General features: G+C 35.6%; 2 protein-coding genes across 2 annotated transcripts; both read left to right on the top strand.

Annotated features, from left to right (window-relative positions):
- Window positions 1-1498: 1498 nt before the first annotated feature.
- On the top strand, window positions 1499-4549 carry LOC140817391 (very-long-chain enoyl-CoA reductase-like). Its single transcript, XM_073177049.1, has 4 exons — window positions 1499-1661; window positions 1864-1903; window positions 2903-3657; window positions 4189-4549. Exons 1-4 carry the CDS (start codon window positions 1593-1595, stop codon window positions 4255-4257), a joined length of 933 nt encoding a protein of 310 aa, XP_073033150.1. The 5' UTR covers window positions 1499-1592; the 3' UTR covers window positions 4258-4549.
- A 5633-nt stretch (window positions 4550-10182) lies between these two features.
- LOC140816154 (uncharacterized) lies at window positions 10183-10632 on the top strand. The gene has a single exon (XM_073175232.1). It carries the CDS (start codon window positions 10183-10185, stop codon window positions 10630-10632), a length of 450 nt encoding a protein of 149 aa, XP_073031333.1.
- The last annotated feature ends 10246 nt before the right edge of the window (window positions 10633-20878 follow it).

Consider the following 20878-nt stretch of genomic DNA (forward strand, 5'->3'; position numbering starts at 1 on the left):
CTGAGATGGACAAAGTCAAGTTTCCGTTCAAATTTTACAATCATTCAGTGAACGGATCATTCCTGTTAAATACCATGACAAGGAAAACCACAAGTTTTGCAGAGGATTTATTTGAGAAAAAGAGAAATCTTTTGTGGAACAGCAAGCTGCCGGCTAGTAAAGAAACTCGCCGAAAATTCTGTAATATGGCACACATAGGAAGATGGTCAGAAAACATCTGCCTTGAATGCCAAAACCAGAAGGAACCGGAATTCGGTACAAGATTCAAGCCGAGATCTGATCGGAAACACTTTACCGATACAAGTACAAGTGGGGAGAGACCACATTCACGTTTTCCTCGAGGAACCCGAAAGCCAAAGATTCCTCGACAAAGCTAAAAGGAACATGTGAACATCCCACCAAGAAAAGAAGGACCACCATGTGAAAAAACATGTGAGTGGAATTCAAGGACCACCAATAATAGGTGGTAGGTGACTCGTTAACCACTAATAAAGTGGAAAAAGACAAGAAACTATTGGATACCAAAAAGAATCCAATGAAGAAAAAGAAAATAACTGGTCCCGAAATTTTAGCTATAAAAGGACATAATGGAACCAGTTAAACACACCAGAATCAAAACTTAAAAATGTATCGGGTATATCTGAAAGTTTTGAAAAGAAGAATTAATTACAAGAGAAAAGAGGCGGATGCTCTCAAATGGCTAGTCCAACGTTTCCAGGAAAAGGGAGACGAAATTACCGCAGACATCTTGTATACTCATCGACAATGGCATCTCAGGGAAATCAAAGAAGATGAGAAGTTAATTTCTAGATTGATAATCTAGAAAAAGACAGGTCATGAAGGGACCACCCAACCACTATATGGTTCCCAAGCAAGCTGTAAAGGCTTATGAAGATTTGAAGTGCGAGTTTCAAATCCGAAGAAGCCTTCTATAAATAAAGAAGCAGAAGGAAGATGAAGGCATCGATCAACCTCTTCGTTTTTCTTCTAAATCATTTGTAATATTTCTCTTTTATGTGTGTAGTGAGTTCAGCTACTGTGAGTAGCTAAACAAGTTTCTCCTCCTCTACAGGAGGTTTCAATGTAATAATAAATATGTGTGTTTGAATAAAGAGATCTTTGCTCTTAGTCCCTCTCATGCATTATTTTCAAAATTTTATTTTTTACTATACACTCTAAGGTAGGAAACGAATTAGAGTTGTGCTAAGTGCTGCTGAAGGAATCTACGTCAGTAACCATCGGTTGCGATCGCGTGGTCGGGCTGTGAGGAGCAGTTCGTAAAACACGGTGGATATAACCCGGTAGCATTCTGGTCAAAAAGATAAAAGATTTAATTTAATTTCGGAAACATGATGGACGTTTAAGGGAATTAATTAAGTTTAATAGGAGATTACTGTTCTTTTAAAAGGAAAGGGTCAAATATTGAAAAGAATATTGTCAGGAGGCTATAAAAACTTAAATGTCCCTACATAATAGAGCCATTTATTAGCACGACACAACCAGCCCTTCATAAATAAGCCCATCTCGTAGTGGCCTGCTGGACTTTCCGAATTCAGATCTTGGAAGGGGAGAAAGAAGCAAAGAACAATAACATGAAGGTGGCGGTCACCACTCGTAGCGGGCGAGAACTCGTGAAGGGAGGCTTGGAGCTCAGTGATTCGGTGTGTTCTTCGTCCTTTTTCCTGATTTCTGGGCTTGGTTTCGACTGTGTTGATGTTTTTGTGATTTGCAGACTTTGTTTTTTGTCTGCTCTGTTTATTCTTTTGTTTTTGAGAATTTGGGTTCGAATCTTTACTCTCGTGGCTTAGTCTTGATATAGAACAAGGGTTGGGTTCAAAGCTTGTGATTTGGTGTTGATTGCAGGCCACTGTGGCTGATTTGCAGGAGGCGATTTACAAGCGAAGTAAGTTGTCGCTTGTTTATCTTGTTGCTTTGATATGGGATGATTTGCTGAGTTCATTGTATTTATTTATCTTGCATATTGTCTTCCATTAACATAAAGGCGCATTCATCGGCCACAACCTTGGATTAGAATCCAAGAATGCTACATAAGTTAAATTGAAAAATGAGAAAAGAGAAGCACTTAAAAGATCTTGTGGGATTTTTTATGTGTTCTTATAAGGTGATATAACAGAGGAAATATGCAATCTCAGAGAATTTATATACATGAAGTATGGAGTTATGAAATAAATATCTCCCTTTTATGAAGCAATAAACTTGTAAACTGGTTGGAATTTTTTATAGACATGAAATGAAATACTAGTTTAGATTCTAATCTCTGAATTGTATGGTTCGAGTATATAACTATATTTAGCTTATAGAAAATTGTTCATTTTTAATGGTTTGTGAGAACATAGAACAGAGTATCACTTTGATCAGCTATACTTTGTTGCTAGCACTTTCTTATGACAATAACAGTTAGTTTTCTGTTTAAAAGTTGCTTCTTGAGTTGCTTTTTTCGGTTTCGTTATTTCATAGTAAAGGAAGAATTTAGGGATTTCATAATAAAGGAAGAATTTATCCCTAGTAAGCTTTATTCGATCTAAATTCCTTTCAATGTAGAAAATGGCGTTGCTTCTATGCATTATGATTTTAAATTAACTTGGAAGTCTAAATTAGGTGCTTAGCTGGAAACTATTCTGATTCTATTTTAACAGCCTGTGGTTATTTAATTTGATTCTGCACAATAGAACTTACGTTATTGTTTTATGTGGTTGTGCCATTGAATTTTATAACACCCGTTAATCAATTGTTCGAGTAGAGAGCACTTCATGGTTCTTGACAAATCTTTCCTCTTATGGGCTCGGTTTATTTTATTCTTTTATACTTTGTTCATTTCTCTTTTTTTCTTGTTATTTTCCACATTTTCCTGGTGCTCTAATACCTTCTATTACGTCCACAGCCAAAAAATTCTATCCGGCAAGACAGCGATTGACCCTTCCTCTCCCACCCGGATCGAAGGAGAAGCCCATTGTCCTTAACTATAAAAAGAGTCTGAAAGAGTACACTTATGGGAACAAAGACCAATTCATTGTACTTTTTAAGGATTTGGGTCCACAAGTTAAGTACAGTACCCTTTTCTTCTGGGAGTATTTGGGTCCGCTGATTCTCTATCCTATCTTCTACTTCTATCCCATGTACAATTTCTTTGGTTACAAGGAGGAGCGTGTCATCCACCAAGTTCAGACATATGCCATGTATTACTGGTGTTTCCACTACTTTAAACGTATTATGGAAACCTTTTTCATTCATCGCTTTAGCCATGCAACTTCACCACTTGTAAATGTCTTCCGAAACTGTGCTTATTACTGGACTTTTGGTGCTTGGATTGCTTATTATGTCAATCACCCACTGTACACGCCTGTCAGTGATCTCCAGATGAAGATTGGTTTTGGGTTCGGTTTGCTTTGTCAAATTTCAAACTTCTATTCTCACATCTTGTTGAGAAATCTTCGGGGTTCTGATGCGGGTGGGGGTTACCAAATACCACGTGGCTTTTTGTTCAACTTAGTTACATGTGCAAACTACACGACCGAGATTTATCAGTGGCTAGGCTTCAATATCGCGACACAAACTGTTGCAGGTTATGTCTTCATGGTGGTTGCTGCTGCCATAATGACAAACTGGGCCCTTGCTAAGCACCGCCGTCTCAAAAAGGTAAATTTATCCCTTCTAGTTGAAAATGATTTAGTCTTTGTGCCACTAGGGGAAACATTCATACGCAGCATACACGGGCACATATTCTGATCTATATCAACAATATATATTGCAGAGGTATTATTTGCATAGACCAGCCCATTAGAATTTAGTAACAAAAGATTTGGTACGTTAATCATCTCATCTGGGATATTCTACGTGTATAGAATATATATATTTTTATTTTCCTGCAACGTATATTTCTTTTTCTTCTTGGTTCTTATTTGTCCTTCCAATGTTCCTCACCATCTTCAGAGAATTAGATTAGAAAACAAATACTTATATTTCCTGCGACATTCTACCATACAATAGCCACCTTCAAGTATATCTGTGACTTGTACCATCTGCCTATATGCAGTGATGCGTCAGCAAAACTCATTAACTTCGGTCTATTTCGGTTGATTTTGATTGAAAATTATCAACAGCAGCTTTTATATGCCTCATATATTGTCAATGTGTTCCACGTTTACGAATTTGACCCGTTTGTTGCAGCTTTTTGATGGAAAAGAAGGAAGACCCAAGTATCCGAGAAGATGGGTGATACTACCTCCATTCCTGTAGAAGGAACACTACTGAACCCAGTGTTCTTGTTTTGCCAATGAATTGCCACTTCTTTTCTTTCTGTTCTTGCAACTATTTCATTGGCAGACGTACTTTCTGTTCAATGGTTTCAGCTGCCATCTTTGGCTGTTCTTAATGTTTATTTGCTTCAAGTTTAAAAAAGGATAAGATTATTAATTTATTATCATTTTTTTAATATTTAAGTCTCTTAGCTTTGTGCATTGGGTTAATATTTTACTTTTGAGAATGGAAAAATTATATTTAATTTATATATTTGATCATCTTCGCACTACTTGTTTCCCCTCTTCAAAGTCAAGGATTTGAGGTAGCAAACTCAACATGACCTTCGTTACTCATTCACTTGTAGGGATGTAATCGAGTCGAGCCGAACTATTGAATGTTTGAGCTTGGTTCGTTTATAATCGAGCCGAGCTCGAGCTTTATTTAATGAATATATGTATGACTCACGAGCTTATTTAAACCTTTGTGGAGCCTAAACAAGTTTAATAAATATGAATTATACATTTAAATTTTCATTAAATTAATTAAATATTAAATTATATATTTAAAGAAAAATATATTGTTTTTATTAAAATTTGTAAATTTATTATAATAAATAAATTTAATAGATTTTTCTATATATTTCATAAATAATATGCAAAATCAATAAATCAAATATCAAAACTATTATTTTTTCATCTAAAAGATTACTCATTAACTTACCAACGAACATGTTCACGAGCTAACGAGCCGAATACTGTAAAGCTTGAGTTTGGTTTGTTTATCTTAATGAGTCTCATTAAACGAGCTCAAACGAGCTTTTAGCGAGAGTGTATAACTTTGGGAATTCCAACAATTTGTTTAATCGATACAAATCGTGACCCCGATCTTGGAGATATTTCGATTCCAGCGAATGATGACACAATATTTTCAATCCGCTTAATTCTTAACAAATTAGTATTTGCAATTTCTGAAGGCTGTTCTAGCTATTTAATAAATTCTTGATTAATAAAAGTAACTTTGACTTCGCAAATCCGATAGATTTATGGAATCAGTCGAGCTTCGAATAGCTCACAAACGGTTTGGTTCGTTTACATCCCTATTAACTTGTATCAACAGGGGATGCAGATGGATAAATCAGTTCGACACCTTTTCGAGCTAGTTTAAAATAGTTCTTGTATTTAAAATTTAAAATTATCAAATTCGAGTCGAATCAGAACGTATTTGAATTATATTTCAAGTCTGATTCAATTCATAAATTTTAACTTTTAATGTCAGATCGATTTGATTCGTAATCTTATAAATCGAATTTTTTTTAAGAAATAAGAGGCTATGTTTTCTTATACTCATATATGATAGCTTTTGTTATTTATTCAAAACTTATAAGGCGAATTTAAATATATATATAGGATTTATGTCTCTTAACCAAGAGATTTTTCGTAAAATTTTATGGTTATTCTGGACTACTGATAGAATATACAGTACGTTAGTTTGATGCAATTCAATAGTTTTTATTTTGTGATTATCATATGGACCTCGACATACAATAAAATTATTATATTCAATTCGCGGTAGCGAAAACATATACAATCTTTAATTTATAAATAACAATAAAAATATGAATTCAACGGAATACTCACGGTCTTGCTAAGTCAACATTTTTATTTTTCTCAATTTCCATCCTATTTGGAGTAGGGAAACCGTGTGGCTGAAATGTACCATTAACTGAAAGAAAATAGAAATTAAATCTTTGATTGCTTAGTGAGAGACTAAATTGGGCTTATAGATAGTTAACAAATCAAAAGATAACATCAGTGTAGTAATTCAATATGAGATACAAGTATCAGTATTAATGTATCATTAAAATATCTTCTCAACTGAAATACAGTGACAGTTAAGAACTCTGAAGTGTATATCATTGGATAAAGAGATGACTCCCACCAACATTCTGTGTCAGTTTTTAGGAGACAGAATGATATCTCGGTTGAGCAAGAAGCAGACTTTCATTGCAATATCCACAACAGAAGCAGAGTACTTAGCTATTGAAAGTTGTTGTGCCCAACTGCTCTCGATACAACAATAGCTGAGTGATTATGAGAAAATTGCACACGAGTTACCAATTTTTTGTCATAATACAAGAATCATAGCAATCACCTACAATCCAATTCTTTACTCCATGAACAAACATATTGATTTTAGCATCGCTTTTTCATCATAGATCATTCATTGACGAAAGAAATAAGTCTATAATATGTCTCAACTAATCAACAAGCAGCGGAATTTTCACCAAGCTGTTGGTTCATCGTATTCTCGCACCCAAGACGCAGCGGAAGTTTAAAAATTTTGTTCTTGGGCGTCGTGTGTTTAAAACATTCATAGGGCGTTTAGAATTATACCTTTGCGTTCTAAACGCTGGACTCCAAACTATTCCGGTTTGAGGCGGATATAGCCCTTCTTGTAAATCCCTACGAACGGATCTTCAACTTTAATCGCCTAATTAGGTCCACGATCGAAGACTGTTTTCCTCGCTTGGATTGCACTAGAAATCACAAACGATTTGTGCGTTGAGACTGCAACCTCCGAATTTCCAAAATCCGGAGACGAAGCGGCGCGGCGATGGAACAAGGGAAGTGGCCGAAAATTTCTTCACCCAATTTCAAGAGATGGCCGAGAGTTCCCTTGATTCAAATCATGGGTTTTTGGCTACTCAATTCTTAATCAATCATTAAAAATAATATTGATTCTTAATCAAATATCAAGCAAATCAAATTTGCTTTTCTTGCCAAAATCTCTTTCTTTTTCCTTATGGGGTGGCCGTAGGTTTCAAGGGAGAAAGGAAGGAGTTTTCTTGTGTTTTTTTTGGTAAAATTATCATTTTTCAACAATGAACCCTAATGTTGCATTTATAGAGTGAGATTCCTAATCTAATTAGGAGTCTCTCTCTCACAAGGACTCTAATGATTTCATCATATTTAAACTCCCATATATTTAATATATAATGTATTTATTAACCTTTAATAATACATGATATAATAATATCATATACACATATTTTATATCACCATATAAAATATATACATGTATATGTATATTAAATCAAATAACTATTATTTAATTTATAAACTAACTCATTAGTTTATTTATTTCTAGACACTTCTAGAATATTTATGAATATTTTTGTGCAAGTTAGTAGTCACAACTACTAGCATAATCATTTAATTAGTAAATTCCAAATTCACTAAAAAATTGATTCCGAACTCATTATAATCCCGATCGACGATCCGAGAGCGCCGATGTACCAAGGATACAAATCTTGTTCATATAATGAAAATCGAAAATTTCGAAGATCAAAATTTTCATTTACCAAATTTAGAACTTATCATGTATGGCAGTTGCCAGTTTTAGTGAACTCCTTCACAAAACAGGCAGTTCCACTCTCCTTTCTTATTTAGCAATAATGCTAACTTCCACTTCTTCCATCCTATGGAATCAGCTCATAAACTCCTTTACAAGCTTCTTGTTTGATCTCGATCAAACTATAGTCGCCAAATTCCAACTCCTTGAAATTTGACTATCTCAACGGGAATACAGAATCCGATACTTGTGTGACCCTCAATGGTTCAGGGATACAGCTAGTCGTGGGTTCACATCTCCATGTGATTCAGAATAACATTTATTCTTATTCGAGTTTACCCTAGTTAACCCCATTCTTTTCATCAACTCCTTGATCAAGAATGTCAGAACTCATTTCTGATTGCACCCATCGGATCATGGTAAGAGCGTCTAGTAGCATCGCCTCATGATCCCCTAGGTATCACTGATAGTGCCTGCAAGAACCTTTAGTCATGGTTAACGTACAGTACGGTCCCTTCAACACATATATCCCGATCGAATCTGCAACCATTGGTATATCGAGAGTTGCATATGAATTCGATAACGATGTGATTTATCTTTGAGTATTAATAGTGGCATGGTATGTGCAACTAGGAAAACACCTTTTCCTAAAGCACATTTCTCGCTCTGGCCAGAGACTCCTTGCACTATTAACTCATCAGATCACATAGGATATCTTCTCCCGTAGGCGAACGGTGAATCCCCGACTACAATGTATTTGCTCCTACGTATTTCGAAACTACACCCAACCTCGCCACCTGATGACCCTCAATGGAGTCGGTAAACGGATCAAAGTGCATGCTAGTACGTATAGCCCCTACATTGTCCCGGGTCAAAGGACTAATGGTGTACAACCATAACTGCGGACCATTCCACTCGATAAGTGGGAACCACTTGGATAGTCCGAGGGAGAGTTGTTCAGTGCATCATCATATGATCACCCATCTGTATGAATGGACATCTCCATGCCCTTGACAATGAAACACGGTGTTTACATCACAGATGCTAGTCTCGAGCTCGAGCGACCTTTATCCTTGTTTTAGGCGGCTGAATCGACTAGGAACCTGTTTAGAATATACGGTACGCTTCCTAATGAGTTTCATGATCTTACGTGGAGTCGCAGACCTCATGGTACCTATTGTATATTCAAGGACTTTATCTATGCAGCTTGCATGGGTATACAGATAAAGTATAATGCCATAATCGAATAAAATCGTAAAATATTATTAAAATAAAGATTGTTTTTCCATTAGAGTCAATAAAGTCCGAGCCACAAGTTGGCTTGCCGGGCACCTACTCTAACACAAGCCACTACCAGATATTAAGTTTTCTTACTTTAGAACTATTGTTGGAAACTAAATTTCAGTTGTTTGACAAACTAGTGCTTAAATCAATTGGACTAACTGATCAAGAAGTTTGTAAGTAACTGAACAAATACTCAAAATGACAATTGACTATAACTCAAGATTAATGCGTAGTTTAACAAAGGCAACTGAACCAACTGAACAGAACTTACGCAGACAACTGACTGATCAGTTGGAAACTGATCAGTTGCTACATTCAGTTGTAAGCTTATCAGCTATTTCTTATTAGCTGATCCTTCAGCTGTACATGTCATCAGTTAACGAAAAGGACATTCAACCGACAACAGTACAAAGCAGACTGCAACTAATAATGGGAACGTCGCATTTCAGAAAAGCTGCAGTATACGAATGTCAGAAAGATATCGACGTGGCAAACAATGGATATAAAGATTCAAATTACATCGGATTATTACCGTTGAAGAGAAGCCTATAAATAGCAAGAAGAGCAGTTGAAATACAACGATTCACTATTATATAATCTACTACTCTGCTGAAATTCTCGCCCATATTCACAATTCAGAAGCTCACACTTATCAGATTTATTCGTAGTATTCTAAGCTACTTTTCGAGCTTACTAGCAGAAATTATTTTGTTGTAAATTCTATCTTTAAAAGAGATCAGTTTTGATAAGTCCAGTTGAGTACTGTGAAAATTGTAACTAAGAGTTCAGTTTTGGCATTATTAAGTCAAACTGAAGTGGGTCTGTACAAGCATTTGTATCGATCAAAGTCTTTTAGTGGATATCCTATCCTTAGTGATAGAAGGGATGACGTATGAGTGATTGAAATCTCGAACATCCATAAAATCTCAGTGTGTTCTTATTTAAGTTTTTATTCTATCTATCATGTCAGTTATTTCCGCACTTTATTGTTAATTGATCGATATCGACTGACAAGATTTCGAGTTTTAGTTTGTCACTAAATGACTCAACATTAGAAAGACTGTGAAAATCGTGAGTGTTTATTCAACTCCCCTTTCTAAACACTCTTTCACTAGTTAATCGATCATATCAAGTGGTATCAGAGCAGTTGAATCTTGTCCCAAAATATTCTTATCCACAAAACTGATCACCATGTCTTCATTCAATAAAATACCAATGTTTTCCAGAGAATATTTCGATGACTGGAAAATAAGAATGCATGCTCATTTAGCTGCACAAGACGACGACATGTGGTACGTAATTACTGAAGGTCCCATGAAAATCTTAAAAGCAAATACAACAGTTGCAATAACTGATGGAGCACCTCATTGCATTGAGAAGTCCAGAGAGGAATGGACAACTGAGGATAAAAGGAAACCAACATTGACAATGTGGCTAAGGACATCTTATTCAAAACGCTGGATAAATTCACTTTCAGCAAAATCAAAATGTGTAAAATTGCTAACGAGATATGGGAGAAAACTGATTCATCTTTGTGAAGGAAACGAGCAAACCCAGGAGAACAAGCTATCAGTTGCTGTTCAGAACTTTGACAATATCAAGATGAAAGTTGGAGAATCCATACATGAATATGATGAGAGGATCAGTGGTATTATAAACGAGGTGAATGCACTTGGAAAGGTATACTCTAACAAAGAAATAACAGTGAAGGTGGTCAGAAGTTTTCCCAAAGAGTGAGACGTCAAGACTATGGCTATGCGTGAATCAAAGGACCATAACAAGGTGGAACTTCATGATTTGTTTGTTGATCTAAAGGCATACGAGTTTGAACTACAAACCAGAGAAGGGGAACCTTCTACATCAAATGTCACAACTGTATTAATCGCTGTCAAGCTGTAACCAACTGGTTCAGTTGACAAATCTGCTGATCAGCCGAGCAATGACGTAATGTCATTGTTTGTCAAGAATTTTGAAAGGTTTATGAGGAGAAATCAAGGAAACTTCTAGAAACAATATCAGAACTCCAAAGAAGAACCTTATACTTGCTACAACTGTGGCAAGACTGGCCATTTCATTGCTGATTGTCCCAAGCCAAAGAAGGACAAGTCGAAGGTCAACACTGAAAAGGGAAAGAAGCACTATGAGCACAGAATAAGAACCACGGATGACAAGAAATCTCTCAGAAAGAAGAACCATGAGGTGCTTCTAGCTGAGGAGAGTAGTTCAAAATGGGCAGAACTGACAGTTAGGAAGTGCAGAACCTGAAAGCCCATACCAGTTCAAGTGATGATGAAAGAAGAAAGTACAAGTGGCTTAATGGACAGATGATAGCTAAACTGAGTCAACAATGTGAAAATGTATTGACTTCGGCTCTAGTGATTTCACTCATGAGGAATCATTAACATATTGCATGACATGAATTGAGTTATCACAACTGCTCGATCATTTGAAGAAGGCCAAGAGCTGAGTGATTGATCCCAATGATAACAAAACTGAAAACTTATGAGTCCAGTGAAGTGTTGGGTTTTAACAAAGGGAGATTGCAAACCAAAGCTGTGAAATGATGAGAACAAGCTTTGATATATAGTAAAAAATTGAAATTTCAACTAAACGATTCAGTACACAAATCAAACATCTCAAGGATGAACTATTTACAATTACTTACAACTGTAAGCCAGTGTCAGAAACACGGTATCAAAAGAACACTAAGTTAAAAAATTACAAATCATATTGTTCTTTCCTTCCTCACAACTTATTGTTTTCTTTCTTCCTCTCTTTTTCTTTCTTCCCCTCAAACCACACACTTATACCCAAAAGCAAGAAAAACTATTTGGTAACACATCAACTCCTGGAAAGTCAGTAAGACTGGTCCAGTCTGGGTACATACGGACAAATCAGTTTAGGACCCAAATGAATGTGGTGTACCAAGATTATATATTGTGTGTGATTACAAAGGTGACAGGTACAAACACAGACTCCACTGGTATCTGGAGCAGTGAATGCTTCAAAGCGTATGACATGGGAATGAAAGTTTGTTGATCCTCAACTGATCAAATACACTCGGACAAACATCAGTTTTAAGAGAAAACTCAAAGGTAAAACTGTGAGTACGCATCGAGAATTGTTAATTTAACACTACCAAAAGGTAGCTTATCCATGGTATTTTATCAACTAAAGATGTTTTATTAGTCGAGAATTTGAAGTATAACCTGATTAGTATCAGTCAGTTATGCGACAATAATTTCTTAGTTCAGTTTGACAAACATACTTGTTCAGTTAGAGACTCAACTGATGAGGTCATCCTAACTGGAAATCATTGTGGAAATACTTAGAAAGTCAGTTGGACTGATTAACATTATGCTGCAGTCTGTTTCATTGCTTCCAATTCTTCTAAAAACTGGTTGTGGCATAATAGGTTGAACCACTTAAACTTTAAATCTATTGCCTATCTGAGTAACCATGATCTTGTAACTGGTTAGCCCAAAATATGTTTCTCAAAAGATAAAATTTGTTCATCATGTTAGTTGGTAAGCAAGTAAGATCTTCATTCAAAAATAGAGGTTGTAAATCATCCTCCCGATACATATGGATCTTTTTGGTCTAACACCAGTCATGAGTTTAGGGGGAATGAAATGCACTTTAGTAGTTGTGGATGATTTTCAAGATTTACTTGAGTTATATTTCTCAAATCCAAAGACCAAACTGCTGCACAACTGATTATTCTTTTCAAAATATTATTAAATGAAAAATCAGTTGGGATTGATCGAATAAGGTCTGATAGAGGGACTGAATTCATCAATCAAAATATTTCAACATTTTTAGAAAATACTGGGATCAAGCATGAGCTCTCAGCAGCTAGAACTCCTCAGCAAAATGGTGTAGCTGAGAGAAGAAATCGGACTCTTAAAGAAGCTGCTAGAACAATACTTGCTGATTCTGATATTTCTCAAAGGTTTTGAGCAGAAACAGTAAACACTGCATGTTACACACAGAACAGATCAATGATTAATAAGAATCATTTGAAAACACCATATGAGATCTAGCATGGATGAAAAAGCGTGGTTTCCTACTTCAAAACATTTGGCTGCAGATGTTTTATTCTTGATAATAGAAAAAATCATTTAAAAGTTTTTGATGCTAAATCTGCAGAGAGAATATTTCTTGGTTATTCTTCAGTGAGTAAAACTTATAGAGTTTTTAATAAAAGCTCTTTAAATGTTGAAGAATCAATACCTATTGTGTTTGATGAATATGTTCTAACTGACAAGCCAACTGATCCAGTTGAGCTAGTTGATCGATTTACAGATATCAGTTTGGAGGATGATAATGAAGAATAGAATCATATCAATCGAAATATCCTTTAAACACCTGAACCAGAAGTACTGGATCGATCAGTTGAACAGTAAATTGTTCCTGATAATAAGTTGGTGGAGCATATTGATAATATTCAGTTACCAACTGATACAGCTCCAACTGAAACTGAAGAAAACATTCAGTTGCCAACTGAAGCAATTGCTGATATGGACTCAACAAATACTGAGCTCAGATGGAAGAAATCACATCCACCAGGTAATCCATCTGATTCGGTAAAACTAGAAATCAAATGCTTAATTTATTTATTCATTCAGCTTTTGTGTCACAACTAGAACCAAAGAAAACTGATGAAATTATTGCTGATCCTAACTGGATAAATGCTATGCAAGAAGAGTTAAATCAGTTTAACCATAACAATGTCTGGAACTTAGTTCCAAGACCATTTTCTAAAATTGTTATAAGTAGAAAATGGGTATTCAGAAACAAACTGAACGAAGATGGTTCAGTTGTACGCAACAAAGCAAGACTTGTAGCTTAAGGATATATAGGTAAGAAGAAGGAATTGACTACGATGAAACTTATGCAGCAGTTGCAAGACTGGTAAGCAATGAGAATGTTCCTTGTCTATGCATCATTCAAGATCTTTAAAGTCTACCAGATGGATGTGAATAGTGTCTTTCTGAATGGTCAGTTACAGGAAGAAGTTTATGTTGAACAACCACCAGGTTTTATCAATCATTTTTTCCTGATCATGTCTATTATCTGATCAAAGCTTTATATGGTCTTAAAGAGCTGGTATGAAATACTTTCAAATTTCTAACTGATCATGATTTAACTGTTGGATAAGTTGATAGACTTTGTTCAAATTCTCTAAGAATGATCACATTTTACTTGTGCAAATTTATGTGACGATATTATTTTGGGTCAACTAATCCCACAAATTATGTGAGAAGTTTGCCAAGTTAATGCATGACAAAATTGAATGAGTATGATGGGTGAACTGACATTTTCATCGGTCTGCAAGTGAAGCAAATGGAACTGGTATTTTATCAGTCAAACCAATATACGAAGGAACTGCCCAAGAAATTGTTAGAAACATGTTCAGCTGCAAGTACTCCCATGAGCTCATCAGTCAACATGACAATGATCAGGGGGGATATCATTGAGACGATAGTCCCGCAGGTTTATAGGTTCATTATAGTACTAACTGCTAGTCGTCCGATTTGTATTGTTGTTTGTTTGGCTAGATTTCGAATCTAACATTGCATTTTTCAGCTGCCAATGTATGTATATCTAAAGCACCAAATGTGGGATTGTTTTGTCCTTTCTTTCATTTTGTTGGATATTCAGATGTAGATTATGCAGGATGTAAGCTATATCGTAAAAGCACCAGTGGATCTTGTCAGTTTCTAGGAGACAGACTGATCTCATGGTTAAGCAAGAAGCAAACATCCATAGCTACTTCCACAACTAAAGCAGAATATCTTGCTGCTGGAAGCTGTTGTGCCCAACTGCTCTGGATTCAGCAAAAATTGAAAGATTATGGAGTCGATGCAAAAGAATCTCCAATATTTTGTGACAATACAAGCACAATTTCAATCACATACAACCCAGTTCTTCACTCAAGGACCAAGCACGTTGATGGCAACCATCATTTCATCAGAGATAATGCCTTGAAAAAAACAATCAGACTGGAATATGTGCCAACTGAACAACAAGCTGCTGACATCTTCGCCAAATCCTTCTCCTCCTCCACAACCCCAACAGGAAGTCTTACATGATGATGTTTCAGAAATGGTGACGCTTGAAACTGATACAACTGTAACATGTGTAACATTGTGATTTGGATCAATGTAATGCTTTATATGCTCACTAATATTAGAGCTTTTAATCTCTTTGCTATATTATCGACTTACTTGCCTAAAATATCACTCATTTACTTACATGTTCATCCTCATACGTGAGATTGATTTATTTATTTGTAATTTGTACTTGTTTTATTATAAACATGTCAATGTGTATCACTAGCTGTTCAGTTCAAGTTTTGCATAATGAGATACTTTTCCCCCTCCCAATTTAGTCTTAGCTTTTATTTTTTTTCCTTTAATTAGCCAAAGGCTCAAGTCTTTAACTAGGCATAAAGTGGTTATCATAACATCTTAACTTTTGTCATGAATGACACGTCGTTCCAACGAAAAGGAGAGCACCACAGTACGTTTCCTCGTAATTTGGGAATATGATATTAAATATCAAAAGGAGAGCACCACACCACATTTCCTTGTAATTTGGGAATATGATATTAAATATCATAGAAATAAATTGTCTCGACACAAATATATTTATAACATAAAATAATATATTTTTTTTTATGGTTTGATCGAATAAGATATCTAATTTACTAAATTAACTTGTTAGACCGTGGAGTTTTTATGAAATTTAAAATATTTAGAACTCAATTTTTACAAATAGGCTTGTTTTTGCTCAATTTGTAGTGGGTTTTTTTTATCTTCCTAATTTTTTAAAAAAATTAAGTAATCGAAATATCCTTTATTTTATCTAAGGAGTTGGAACACTAGGTTTTCCCCTATGCCTACTAATTCACAAACTCACATTTTGGTATGTGTCGTTTTGTTGTATAAATTTCTAATATTATGTCCTGCAAAACAGACAGACACACATGCGATGCCAAAGCTGATGCGACAACCAAATGATTGTTTAAGAAGGGACACCATCGGTTCGATCACGGGCAACCATCTTCCTTCTTTGTGCAGAAAAAAGGACAAAATGGTCTCTTTTCAAAAAAAATTAAATTTTAATTTATTTTTTAATATTTATTTATGATTGAAACAATTTTTTCACTAGCCTAAATCACTATTATTTTTATTTCAAATATTTTATTATCGATTTGGTCCCACGAATGCATCTTTCTTGGATCTTGCCAACACAAGTAATGAAAACATATTATATCATAAATCTGATTTTGTGATTCCTTTTGGTTTACAGATTGCAAGGGATATCAAAATGAGAGGTTTTACTTAATTTCGTTTTCGACTGACAAAATGTGAAAGTCCAAATATTTTAGTACATATTTATTTCCATCACATTCATTTCAATATATGAACTATTCATTTATATAAACTAGTGCACCGAGACACGCGTTGTGGATCAAAATGTAATTATAAAAAATAGTAGAAAAAAAGGGCAAAAAAGATCAAAGTAAGAATTGAACATACAACTTGATACTTAAAAACAAAGACTTCTGTCCGCTAAGCTACATGTGATAATATTAAAGTTTTAAAACTTTATTAATATATAATTATTAAATAATATAGATGAACGGGTTTCGTTGTACCAAAAAGATATAATTAGTAATAATGATACAAATTCAAATTTTTAAACAATATAACATCTCAAAAAAGAGCTCTTGACAAATATTTCTAGAAGCACAAGTTTACACGTATACAAAATGCATCTACACTTCTTACTCTTTAATAAAGCAGCAAAGCCATTGCCTTTCTTCTTCTTCTTCCTAGCTGTCCCATTTATTACATGGCTCAAGTAGTCTCTTGAATACGCTTTCTCCCACGTTATTACCACATTACATTTACTAATAAAATGAAAAGAAAAAGTGAAATAACTAAAAAGTTTAATAGGAGACAGAAATTTCTAAGATCCGATCACTTGTATTAAAAAAAAAAAGTGGATCATGGCTGTGCCAAAATTACAGCTAAAGACAACAATGTAACTCAAAGTTATTTAAATCGTACAACAATCAAAACTTCATGTTCCAAATACGAGTTTGATCTTGCTAGATTCTCAGTGTTTGCACCCATTTGAAACTCATTAGAATCTGAAAGGAATTAAATTTCTTGATATAATTTCATATAATTTCCTTATTAATATCTCTAATGTTTTGCTTTCTAGACTTGAGAATAATCTCTAATTTATGATGCGATCTCGTGTAGATTTGGGAGCCATAATATCTTTAATATATGGAATCTTATATCTTTAAGATATGAGATCCTTTGTTTTTTAGGAGTTTTTTTTCTAATAAAACTCTGTGGGTGTTTTAATAGGCAGTGTGAGAAAAAGAGGAGAGTGCGACATACGAAGGAGTTTGAAGAGCTTTTCGAGACTGTAGTCATCTCGTGATTGATAACGTGTTGTTGTGAAGTGCTGCCAACATTCGAAGACAACACCTAATCACGGTGTTGATTAGTGTGTGGAGTGTTGAATATTTTTGTCACTTCTCGGTTGATGCATCCGATATAGTTTTGTTATACGGTTTGTTAGAGGTGTAGGATGCAATTTGTTACTCGCCTTTATAAGGGAGTTGTTTGATTCTCTCACTAGTATTGGTTTTTGTAGACTTACAAGTTTTTCTAGTGAATTATTTTGCCCTGAGGCACCGCACAAGTATTTGATACTTGTGCATAATTTATATCTCGTCTCTCTTATTATTATCGTTATTCCAACTACGTTTAGGTGTGTTAAAATTATAACTTCCGCTGCATGTTGTCGTGGGTGTTACAACACCTACGCACAACACCTATATTCTGAAACACACAACACTCACTCTCAACTCACACATACACTGTGGAAACAGAACTTTCAATTGGTATCAGAGCCTCCACTTGAAACTACTAAGTGAGATCCTGTTTTGTTTTGTTTTCAGAGTGAAAAGGAATTATGGAAGGATCAACAAATACTGTTTTTAGGCCTCCCGTGTTGAATGGATCAAACTATGCATTGTGGAAAGTAAAGATGAGGGTTTTTATTAAATCCATTGACGAAAGAGCTTGGCAACGTGTACTTGATGGTTGGAGTCCACCAAAACTCGAGGATGCTGATGGAGACACACGGCTCAAACCTGAAAGTACATGGACTGTCGATGAAGTGCAATCTTCAAACTTTAATTCCAAGGCTCTCAATGCTGTATTTTCATCTGTTGACACAAGGATGTTTAATTTAATCACCAATTGTGTATGCGCCAAAGATGCTTGGGAGATACTCCAGAAGCACTGTGAAGGATCCGCAAGTGTGCGTAAAACTAGGCTAAGGATGGTGACATCAAAGTTCGAAAGTTTGAGAATGGAGGACAAGGAGTCTATTCTTGAGTATGACTTGCCGGTTGAGACAACTCTCAAATGAATCACATGGCCTAGGAGATCACATACCAAATGAAAGATTGGTGAACAAGGTTCTAAGATCTCTTCCTGAGAGATTCAATGTCAAAGTTTGCGCTATTGAAGAATCTAAAGACACTTCAACGATCAACTTGGATGAACTAATGAGTTCTCTCAGAACTTTTGAGATGAATCTTGATCTACAAAGGAAGGATAAAGGGAAGACAATAGCCTTTGAAGCCTCAACCGAATCTTATGATGAAATCCTTCAAATATCTAAAGAGGTGGATAAGTCTGATTTAGGTGAAGAATCGATCTCTCTTTTTACTAAGAAATTTGGTGATTATTTGAAGACTATGAGAGAAAAGAAGAAAATTAGACAAAAATCTGAGCTGTCCAATAACTCCACTTTTGCAAAAGCTCAAAAGTTTGCTCCTATGAAAGGACAGTTTCGACCAAAAATCGAAGTGCAAATCCAATCTAATGTCAGAAACCTGGACTCGGTGCAATGTAGAGAGTGTTCGGGATATGGACACTATGCCAATGAGTGTGCCAATCGACTTAGGAAAAACAAAGGCATGACTGTCACCCTGAGTGATGAAGAGTCTGATGATGATCAAGGATCGAGTGAATCTGAAAATCACACATCGTTATCTTCTGTGATCAAGGAAAAACGCTCAATGCAAATCAATCCTTTGGGTGTTGCCACAGGTGTTGCAATACCTGGCCGCAACACCTCTTCAAATTCAGTATGTCTTAAATCTACAACCCTTGCGGAGGCAAGTCAGTCTGAAACTCAAGAGGTAGATGATGATGAAGTCACTCTAGAAAGTGTGCAGACGATGTACGAAGAATTATATGAAGACTGGATCAAAAGAACTAAAGGAAATGCAATTATCTCCAAAGAGAATGTTGAGCTAAAATCACAAATTTCACGACTTGAAGTAATCTTAAGCAAGAAAGATTTGGAATTATGCAAAGTCAAAGAGGAACTTGGAGAAGCAACTCAGATTCTTGCCAAGATGAATTCAAGTTCATCCAAACTTGATTCACTGTTGATGATTGGACAGAATGACAAAGCTGGACTTGGTTATCCGAATAGTCTGTTCGAAATTGGAGAATCTTCCAATACTAAGGGAAAACCAACTGTTTTTGTCAAAGGAAGTGTTAAAACCTCGAATGCTACACAAACTGAAAAGGGTGCTCCATCAAAAGGGCGAATGTCTATCAAGAAGTCTAAATCCAAAAAGCGCCACTTTATCTGTCACTACTGTTACAGACCTGGTCATATCAAACCCTACTGCTTTAAACTGAGAGATGATTACAAGATATGGGAATCAGAACAGGTGTTGCCACAGGTGTTGTACAACACTCGGCGCAACACTGCCAACAGAAAACCGACGGTAAAAAAGGTTTGGGTACCAAAGGCTAAGATTCAATGCTCCGTTATTTATAATTCATTAAAGACTAACATTGCAGGAATATGGTACTTTGACAGTGGCTGTTCACGCCACATGACAGGTTCTAAAGACCATTTGATTGACTATGTTGAACTGAGGAGTGGTCATGTGACGTATGGTGGTGGTGCTAAAGGAAGAATTGCTGGCAAAGGAACCTTGAATGTTGATGGACTGCCTAACCTACACAATGTGCTTTATGTCGAAGGGCTTAACTCAAACTTAATAAGCATAAGCCAACTTTGTGATGACGGTTTGCATGTTAAGTTTGATAAAGACAATTGTGAAGTGTTTGATAATACTAATACTCGTATTTTGACAGGTACAAGGTCTGCTGATAATTGCTATCAACTTGGAGAAGACTTAGTATGCAATCATTCAAAGGTGAGCGAATTAAACTTGTGGCATCAAAAATTGGGACATGTAAACTTCAAGACATTAAAGAATCTTGGTAAGTATGATGCTGTGAGAGGTATGCCTAATTTATCATCTGGAATTCCGTATGTTTGTGGTGCATGTCAAAAAGGTAAGCAAACACGTGTTCCCCATCAAGTGTTGCAACACTTTGGGACAACACGGTGTCTTGAACTCTTGCACATGGATCTTATGGGTCCAATGGAAGTGGAAAGTCTTGGAGGTAAGAAGTATTCGTGTGTTTGTGTGGATGATTTCTCTCTCTTTACTTGGGTAAGATTTCTTAGAGAAAAATTCGACACATTTGATGTTTTCAAGAAATTACATGCTAAGATTACCAATCTACATAATCTGAGGGTTGGTAAGATAAGGACCGACCATGGTAAAGAATTTGAAAACTCACACTTTGTGTCATTTTGTGAAAATAGAGGGATAACTCATGAATTTTCGGCCCCTAAGACTCCTCAACAAAATGGAATAGCCGAAAGGAAGAATAGGACACTGCAAGAAATGGCTAGAGTCATGTTAAGTTCAAAGAATATTTCAAAGAGATTTTGGGCAGAGGCCTTGAACACAGCATGTCATATTTCAAATCGTGTGTACTTAAGGAGTGGTTCTACTATGACATCTTATGAAATCATCATGGGAAAGAGGCCGAACCTCAAGTATTTT

Source organism: Primulina eburnea, chromosome 16 (assembly GCF_022965805.1).
Source record: "Primulina eburnea isolate SZY01 chromosome 16, ASM2296580v1, whole genome shotgun sequence".
NCBI classification, from domain to species: Eukaryota; Viridiplantae; Streptophyta; class Magnoliopsida; order Lamiales; family Gesneriaceae; genus Primulina; species Primulina eburnea.

Excerpts from the sequence above, each read along its gene's own strand:
- LOC140817391 (XM_073177049.1), top strand. The coding sequence starts at position 1,593 with ATGAAGGTGGCGGTCACCACTCGTAGCGGGCGAGAACTCGTGAAGGGA. Across the intron at positions 1,662-1,863 it reads GCTTGGAGCTCAGTGATTCG|GCCACTGTGGCTGATTTGCA; the intron begins GTGTGTTCTTCG and ends TGTTGATTGCAG. Across the intron at positions 3,658-4,188 it reads AGCACCGCCGTCTCAAAAAG|CTTTTTGATGGAAAAGAAGG; the intron begins GTAAATTTATCC and ends CGTTTGTTGCAG.
- LOC140816154 (XM_073175232.1), top strand. The coding sequence starts at position 10,183 with ATGTGGTACGTAATTACTGAAGGTCCCATGAAAATCTTAAAAGCAAAT.